Source organism: Nicotiana tomentosiformis, chromosome 4 (genome assembly GCF_000390325.3).
Source record: "Nicotiana tomentosiformis chromosome 4, ASM39032v3, whole genome shotgun sequence".
Taxonomy (NCBI): Eukaryota; Viridiplantae; Streptophyta; class Magnoliopsida; order Solanales; family Solanaceae; genus Nicotiana; species Nicotiana tomentosiformis.
In genome coordinates this window covers 133,623,651-133,633,523 of record NC_090815.1, presented here as the reverse complement: position 1 = coordinate 133,633,523, position 9,873 = coordinate 133,623,651, and the positions used below count along the sequence as shown (strand labels likewise).

The 9,873-nt window shown below is 40.9% G+C and overlaps 1 protein-coding gene across 1 annotated transcript; it reads left to right on the top strand.

Moving 5' to 3' along the window:
- The first annotated feature begins 1,570 nt into the window (after positions 1–1,570).
- On the top strand, positions 1,571–1,990 carry LOC138910544 (uncharacterized). The gene has a single exon (XM_070201787.1). The coding sequence runs from the start codon at positions 1,571–1,573 to the stop codon at positions 1,988–1,990; it is 420 nt and encodes a 139-aa protein (XP_070057888.1).
- Positions 1,991–9,873: the final 7,883 nt, after the last annotated feature.

Below are 9,873 nucleotides of genomic sequence, written 5' to 3'. Positions count from 1 at the left end.
GCGGTACCTCGTGAGATCCCCCAACATATTTACTTTTGGGACTACGAGGCGGTACCTCGGGAGATCTCCCTGCATATTTACTTTTGGAACTACGAGGCAGTACCTCGGGAGATCCCCATGCACATTTACTTTTGAGACTACGAGGTGGTACCTTGGGAGATCTCGTCGCATATGTACTTTTGGGACTACGAGACGGTATCTCGGGAGATCCCTTGTTGAGTATTTACTTTTGGGATTACGAGACGGTATCTCGGGAGCGCCCCTGTTGTTATCTTATTGTGTTGTGTTGTTATTGCTTTGTGAATTCTTTCTGCTAAATTCTCCGTATTACTTTATTTTATTATATCATCTGTCTTATTATTATATCCAGTAGGGCCTGGACCTGACCTCATCACTACTCTACCGAAGTTAGGCTTGGCACTTACTGGGTATCGTTGTGGTGTACTCATGCTACACTTTTGCACATGTTTTGTGTGTAGTTCTAGGTGCTTCTTATTAGCCCCACTATTAGCTGAGAATGCTTGCTACTGTACGGAGACTTCAAGGTACATCTGTCGTGTCTGCAAATCTCGGAGTCCCCCTCTATTCCCTCCTATGTCGTTTACCTTCTCATAATTTTCTTACACTCTAATGTAAAGAGATACTAGTCTTTCTTCTGTAGCTTGTGACTTATGATTACCGGGTTTTGGGAAAGATACTGTATATACTCGAGTGTTGGATTTTGTACATGTTGAGCGACATCATATCAGTTATTTAATTATTCTATTGCAGTTTAGTTGTAAATTTTGCTTTTATTTCTGTTTTTCCGCAATTTGTTAGGCTTACCTAGTCGTAGAGACAAGGTGCCGTCACGACGTCTTACGGAGGAAGAATTGGGTCGTGACAAGTTGGTATCAGAGCTCTAGGTTCATAGGTGTCTTGAGTCACAAGACGGTTTATTAGAGTATCGCGGATCGGTACAAAGACGTCTGTACTTATCATCGAGAGGCTATAGAACTGTTAGGAAAATTACACTTCTTTGATTCCTTGTTGTGCGAAAATTGTTGACTTCAAAATTCTAAACTTCTGTATTCTATTCTCTCACAGATGGTGAGGACACCTACAGGCAGATCTGATGACCAGGCACTCGCTCCCCCTGCTAGAGCCGCGAGAGGCCGGGGCCGGGTAGAGGCTGAGGACGTCCACAGTATCTCCAGCTGGAGGGCAGACACCTGAGGTACGTGTTGCTGCACCAACCCTTCAGAAGACTCTAGCCCGGTTTCTAAGCATGTTCAGCACCTTGGCTCAGGTTGGATTGATTCCACTTTCTCCTGCCACATCTCAGGATGGGGGAAAAGCACAGACTCCCGCTGCCTGTACCCCAGTGCTGTGGGTTTAGGTCGACTAGGTTCCAGAGATTATACTGATGCAGTCGGTAGCTCCAGCTCAGCCCGAGGTTAGGGCAGCAGTTTCTGAGGCGGAGAAGCTCAGACTTGAGAGGTATAAGAATTACCACCCTCATACCTTCAGTGGATTGGCGCCAGAGGATGCCTAGGGTTTTTTGTTGAAGTGTCACTGTATTCTTCGTACTATGGGTGTAGGGGAGTCAAGTGGGGTTTCTTTTAATACATTCCAGATTATAGGAGTAGCCTATCAGTGGTGGCGTGCTTATGAGTTGGGTAGTCCGGCTGAGGCAACTTCACTTACATGGACTCAGTTCTCAGGCATGTTCTTGAGGGAGTATGTTCCCCAGAGTCTCAGAGATGCATGGCGCGTGGAGTTTGAGCGGATGCGACAGGGTTCTATGACTGTGTTGGAGTATGCAGTTCGCTTCAGTGATTTGACCCGACATGCACCAGCCTTGGTTGCTACAGTTCGAGAGAGGGTCCGTCGGTTTATCGAGGGACTCCACCCCAGTATCAGGCTTAGCGTGGCCAGGGAGTTGGAGATGGATATTTCTTACCAGCAGGTTTTGAGTATTCCTAGGAGATTGGAGGGTATGCTTGCTTGATAGAGAGAGGAGAGGGAGGCCAAGAGGTCTCGAGAGTCTGGCACGTATAGTGGTACTCGTGCCCCAGCTGCATTTCGTCATGGTAGAGGCTATGTGAGTCGCCCTGTTCATTCAGCACTTCCAGCCGCCAGTGGTATTCAGGCCCCATGAGACTTATTATGTACCGCTAGTATCTAATGCCCCTCCTGCACTGGGTGCTTTTAGCAGCCAGTCCAGCAGACCTGGCCCGAGCCAGTTACAGCAGCCACGCCATTCGAGAGCTTGTTTTGAGTGTGGTGACACTCGCCATATGGTGAGGGATTGCCCCAGACTTAGGAGGGGTGCACCTCCACAAACTTCTCATGCACCGCGTGCTCTATCGGGTCCTTATGCTATGATTACAGCGCCAGCTACTACTCCACCTGCTCAACCAGCTCGAGGTGGAGGTCGGGGAGGTCGAGGTCGCCCTAGAGAGGGAGGCCAGGCCAGATATTATGCTCTTCCTGCTCGTACAAAGGCAGTTGCTTCCGACTCTGTCATTACAGGTATTGTTCCGGTCTATCATAGAGATGCATCGGTTTTATTTGATCTAGACTCCACTTAATCCTATGTGTCCTCTTATTTTGCTCCATATTTGGGCATAGCCCATGATTCTTTGAGTTCTCCTGTTTATGTGCCTACACCTGTGGGAGATTCTATTGTTGTTGACCGTGTGTATCAGTCGTGTTAGGTTGTTTTTAGTGGTTTTGAGACTAGATCCGACTTATTATTGCCTAGCATGGTAGACTTTGATATTATTTTGGGCATGGACGGGTTGTCGCCCCATTATGCCATTGTTGATTGTCATGCCAAGATAGTGACATTGTCTGTGCCAGGATTACCGCGATTTGAGTGGAGAGGTACCTTAGAGTATACTCCCAATAGATTTATTTCATTTCTTAAAGCTCAACGAATGGTTGAGAAGGGGTGTGATGCGTATCTAGCTTATGTGAGAGATGTCAGTACTGATACCCATACAATTGAGTCAGTTCCAGTAGTGAGGGATTTTCCAGATGTATTTACAGCTGACCTTCCGGGCATGCCGCCCGACAGATGATATTGACTTCGGTATTGATTTGTTGCCGGACACACAGCCCATCTCTATCCCTCCATATCGTATGGCTCCTCCTGAGTTGAGGGAGTTGAAGGAGCAGTTATAGGAGATGCTTGATAAGGGATTCATTCGGCTTAATGTGTCACCTTGGGGTGCTCCGGTCTTGTTTGTGAAGAAGAAGGATGGTTTTATGCGTATGTGCATTGATTACAAAGTCACAGTGAAGAACATGTATCCATTGCCTCGTATTGATGACCTATTTGATCAGTTACAGGGTGCAGAATGTTTTCCAAGATTGGCTCACGTTCAGGCTATCATTAGTTGAAGATTCGGGAGCCAGATATCCCGAAGACTGCTTTCTGGACTCGGTATGGTCACCACAGGTCCCTTGTGATGTCATTTGGGCTGACCAATGCCCCAACAACATTTATGCATTTGATGCACAATGTAATTTGGTCCTATCTTGACTCTTTCGTTATTGTGTTTATTGACGACATTCTGGTGTACTCCCGGACTTGGGAGGATCATAAGCAGCACATGAGGACTGTGCTTCAGATCTTGAGAGAAAAGAAGTTATATGCAAAATTTTCCAAGTGTGAGTTTTGGCTAGATTTAGTGGCATTTTTGGGTCATGTGGTATCGAGTGATGGGATCAAGGTTGATCCAAAGAAGGTAGAAGCAATGCAGAGTTGGCCTAGACCTTCCTCAGCTATGAAGATCCAAAGTTTTCTTGGTTTGGCGGGGTATTACCGTCGATTTATAGAGGGCTTCTCATCTATTGCAGCACCTATGACCAGGCTGACCCATAAGGGTGCTCCATTCAGGTGGGCAAAGGAGTGTGAGGAGAGCTTTCAGAAGCTCAAGACAGCTTTGACTACAGCCCCAGTATTGGTATTGCCTATACGTTCAGGTTCTGATACTGTATATTGTGATATATCGCGGATTGGTCACGTCGCGCTGTTGATGCAGGGCGGTAGGGTGATTGCCTATGCGTCCAGACAGCTGAAGGTGCATGAAAAGAACTATCATGTCCATGACCTTGAGTTAGCAGCTATTGTCCATGCCTTGAATATTTGGCGACACTATTTGTACGGTGTCCCTTGTGAGATCTACACCTATCACCGGAGTTTACAGCATCTGTTCAAACAGAAGGATCTTAACTTGCGTCAGCGAAGGTGGTTGGAGCTGCTTAAGGATTATGATATCACCATTTTGTACCATCTCGGGAAGGACAATGTGGTGGCCGATGCCTTGAGTCGCCGGGCGGAGAGTTTGGGAAGCTTAGCATATCTACCAGCAGCAGAGAAGCCATTGGCGTTGGATGTTCAGGCCTTAGCCAACTAGTTGGTTAGATTGGATATTTCTGAGCCGAGTCAAGTGTTGGCTTGTGTGGTCTCTCGGTCTTCTCTTTATGATTGTATCAGGGAGCGTCAGTATGATGACCCCCATCTGCTTGTCCTTAAGGACATGGTTCGGCATGGTGATGCTAAGGAGGTCACTATTGGAGATGATGGTACATTGAGGATGCAGGGCAAGCTATATGTGCCCAATGTAGATGGCTTGCGCGAGTTGATTCTCCAGGAGGATCACAGTTCGCGGTACTCCATTCATCCGGGTGCCGCGAAGATGTATCAGGACTTGAGGCAGTATTACATAAATGATACGTACAAGATCCATGCCCAGGGAAATTCATCATAATATAAATAAGTAAGGCAAGTCTATGCCCTAGGAAGTCCATCCCGAATATGTAATCATCTACGCTCACTGGGGTGTGTACAGACTCCGTAGGGGATCCTTCAGCCCCAGTGTGATATAAAGCAGTTATGGCGTACTGCAGGCGGACAGTCCCGATCTGTATAATAATAAAGCCTATAAGTCCTGCTACAGGCGGGCAGCCCCGATCCAGAACAATAAAGCCTATAAGGCCTATTGCGGCGTGCATCCCAATCCCATAATAATAAAGCCTATAAGCCCGATCCCATAATAATAATAATAATAATATATATAAAGTCGATATGGCCTACTGTAGGCGGGCAGCCCCGATCCCATAAATATTCTCATAATGGATGAGCATGACTGAGTATGAAATGTACATTTTAAAATAGTTAATTCAACATCAACACGACCCTATGGGTCCCAAAATATCGGTACGTAGCCTAAACATGATCTTTAATACAAGCATCAACTCAATTTCTCTAATACGTGGAGGATACGCGGTTAATAACATGATTCTTTAATTTTACAACTGCACAACATTTATTTAAGTCACAATTTCTATGGTGCAAGCCCACACGCTCGTCACCTAGCATGTGCGTCACCTCTAACAATTGATATAACACAAAATTCGGGATTCATACCCTTAAAACCAAGTGTAGAAGTGTTACTTACCTCAACCTTCAAGCTCCGAAAATACTACAATACTCAAATTGATTAAAATATCCAAATATCACCCACAATTCAATACCTACCATTAGATATCCCAACTACATCAAAATAAATACGAAAAGATTCATAAATATCCATGTAGGTTTTACAATTCGGCAACAAGCCTTCAACCATCACAAATTATCCAATGGGCTCACCCATTAACCTATTCAATTCCATTCTTGTCATTTAATACTCAATTGGAGTCATTAATAATACTATGTTAATTATCCAATATCATTAAGTCACTATTCACTGTCTTCTCCAACAAAACCCTATGTTCAAGAACACCCATTTCAAGAACTAGTGTTGTATCTTATCCAAATGGTGATTCCCTATTCAATTCATTCATAAATTAAGTTATCAAGTCTATTGGAATTATTAGAAACTCAAAACAATTCCTTTTATATCAATTCATCAATATTCATCTTCTTATTTGCCCAAAATATTCTACCAACCTTTAGTAAAAAGGTCATAACTTCTTGTGACAAATCTCCAAATGAAAAACGGTTTGAAATATTAGAAACTAGACACATAGACCTTTCGTTTGATAGGTTATACATGATATAACGCTTCATATCCTGAGAGTTATGCTCGTTTGAAGTTAGGTCTTGTACGAACTCACTTAAAACTTTATCCCATCATATAATTTTCAACTTGATTTAACCTTAGGGCTCTTATTAGACCATAAACCATTCTTAATGCACCTCATACATATATTATCATGGTCAATTGATATCATTCAAATTATCAGTTTTATTCATACCCGAATTAATATAATTAGCACCCGCCAATCTTCTTAATGGTCTTAAAATGCTTCGAAATTTTCCGGGGTATTACATTCTCCCCCACTTAAGAACATTCATCCTCGAATGTTTTACAAGTCATTATTAGGAATATCATTATCCTCATTTCACCTTAACCATCATTCTTAATCATTCCTGACTTCATATGGGTCTTAGATATTCTTCCAAAATTCGACTTCCTTAAGGCCCTAAACTTTGGCTAACTCTCTAAATTCTTAAAACTTTGCGGCAGAGTATCCCCTGCAATTGAGACTATCCCAAAACTTCAACCTGTCTAGAACAAGCCCCCACACGGGCACCAATTTCAACATAATTCAACAACCAAATATCTTTACATAATATGATGTCTAGGCCCCACACGACCGCACATATATGTTCAATATACAACAACAAACTATTTAGGACCCGCACGACCACACATACGTCATCAACGTATAACAACAAAATATCTAAGTCTCACATGGTTGTGCATATACCAAAGTTGCATCAAATAATTCTTTATTATTTTAAACAGTTGCATATCTATACCTCTCTCATTCAAACACCAGTTACCCTATATTGCAATATATATTACTACCATACATATCTGTATTCTCTCTTTATTATGTGTACACCAAGTCACACGTGAAAGTGCATTTCTTGCCTATATTAAAATTCTATTTCTTCCATTTGAATACTTTCTCATAAATATAAAATTACTTCTAAGCATAGTTTATACTCATAGGACCCTTGATTCTCTAGTTGCCAACTCCTTCCATAATACTCTTTTATTCCATCCGAATACCAACAAGATATTTGTCTTACTTAGATCCATTCACGTGGGTGATTTATGCCTCCACTTACAATTGTAACTTTTGAGTTTCATTTAGATCTCTAATTGTTTGATACGATTGCTAACAATTCTGCTATATGAGAAATGTTCAATCCACTTTCTTCCTTTTCATTGCACAAGTTTCCATTCATTCTCGAGCATCACTATACATATTTCAATTTTTTTAACCTTAACTAACTCATAGATACCACCATGTCCTTTGTGATATTTATCTTCCATAGATTCATATTGTAGTTGTTATTATGCTTACCGTAGGATTATTACCATAGATTATAGGCTTCCAACTCCCAAGTGACAATGCTATTAGGATAATACTTGCACCATTTAGTCTCTTTTTCTTTTCTAACATCGTGCTTCTTACTAGAGCACATTATCTTGGTTTGCAAAAGTATTTCGTATTTGGGAATACGCATAATATAAACTTTTCTTGCCTTATTTCATACCAAACCAATATAACTCAAGCCACAACTGTACAATCCGTGTACCTAAAAATGGAAAATGTCTCAAAGAAGAGAACTGTATTGCAAGTTCAACAAGCACCACCACAACTGCAATGCTCTAAGCTCATCATATATAGTAGAACCAAGACACACGAATCTAACAACGGTAACCAGATCTTCTAGATCTCACATTAACATCAACCAAACGGACACCCCACGTGCTATAGTATCAATATCTGGACCTGCACGGACAATTCACGTGCCAATAACATAAATGTCTGGACCCGCACGGATAACTTACGTGCTAATAATATGAATCGCCCGGCATGGGCACAGGTCTCCTGTCCAAGCATATAATGCAGGAACAATCAAATAAGTACACATGTATATGATAAATGAAATAAAATTCACATTCTCCTAGACTAGTATAAATAACACGTCATACAGTAGGCATGTGCAAAGTGTGCTATCATAACTCAAATCGACAAGTTAATGCAGAAATAGTAACTACCCAATTTAATCAGGGAATTAGTCTCTTTGTAACCTAAAGTGTAGTCCAGATAGGTATTGACAAAGGTACGAATACGAAAAATGTTATAACTTTACACTTAGCAGTCAACTCTAGGCATATCATAGCCTAAGAATTCTTCTGAGTATGAATACTTGCTCTGACGCCCACACATGGGCTCAAACCATACATATATGTGCACCCAGAGTGCGTAGCTATCATAAATAATTAACACGACTAGTGCCTCCACTGAGTTTAAATAAAATACTCACCTCAACCAGGCCGCAACCTGAAACAATATGCTTCTGAGAACTCTCAGTCTCCAAATTCATAGGACACATGAATCATCATAACTGATCCCAATTCTAGCATTCGAATGACTAACACTTCTTTCATGTACGATCATGTGAAAAGCACGAGAACCTCATTATTAACTCTGAGTCACCAATAAATTGTATACCTGGTTAGTTAGAATCATTTCTCTTGCTTCCTTCCAGGAGGAAATCGCAATACACAACATGCCCCCCACACCGGTAGAAAAATATCTGGTTCAAACTATGATACAAACCATCAAGGACTGTTCAAAACCCCCAACAATTGATATAACACAAAATTCGGGATTCATACCCTTAGAACAAAGTTTAGAAGTATTACTTATTTCAACCTTCAAGCTCCGAAAATACTACAATGATCCAATTAATTAAAATGTCCAAATATCACCCACAATTCAATACCTACCATTAGATATCCCAACTAGATCAAAATAAATACGAAAAGATTCATAAATATCCATGTAGGTTTCACAATTCGGCAACAAGCCTTCAACCATCATAAATTATCCAATGGGCTCACCCATTAGCCTATTCAATTCCATTCTTGTCATTTAATACTCAATTGGAGTCATTAATAATACTATGTTAATTATCCAATATCATTAAGTCACTATTCATTGTCTTCTCCAACAAAACCCTATGTTCAAGAATACCCATTTCAAGAACTAGTTTGTATCTTGTCCAAATGGTGATTCCCTATTCAATTCGTTCATCAATTAAGTTATCAAGTCTATTGGAATCATTAGAAACTCAAAACAATTCCTTTTATATCAATTCATCACTATTCATCTTTTTATTTGCCCAAAATATCATTTTCAAGACCCTCCCTTAGGGTTCATACAATATCCCATTACAACTTCAAATAAAACTCATAAACATGCTATACATACTCCAATATGACATATATATGAAGCTCAAGTGAAGGGATTACCTCTTGGTGGAAGAATATAACTTTTTCTCTTTTTGGTGTTCTTGAAGATTCAACCCATTTCCTATGGATTTGATCCATAATAATATTAGTGTTATCACTAAATGATGTTATATAATCATCCTTGTACCAAAATAACTTACCTTGAAGTGTATCCATGGTGTAAGAGCTCCTCCTTCTCTCTAGAAATCCATTTCAAGATGAAGAACTAACACATTCTCTCTCTAAACCCACGTTTTCAGCTCCTTAAAATGACCCTTGAAGTTGCTGGATTTGCCTATGCAATGGTGCGTAGGCTATGCAAGACTCGCGTAGCTGTTCTATCATCCTTTAGTAAAAAGGTCATAAATTCTTATGACACAGATCCAAATAACAAACGGTTTGAAGCATTAGAAACTAGACCCATAGACCTTTCGTTTAATAGGTTATACACGATATAACGCTTCATATCCTGAGAGTTATGCTCGTTTGAAGTTAGATCTTGTGCGAACTCACTTGAAACTTTATCCCATCATATAATTTTTAACTTGATTTAGCCTTA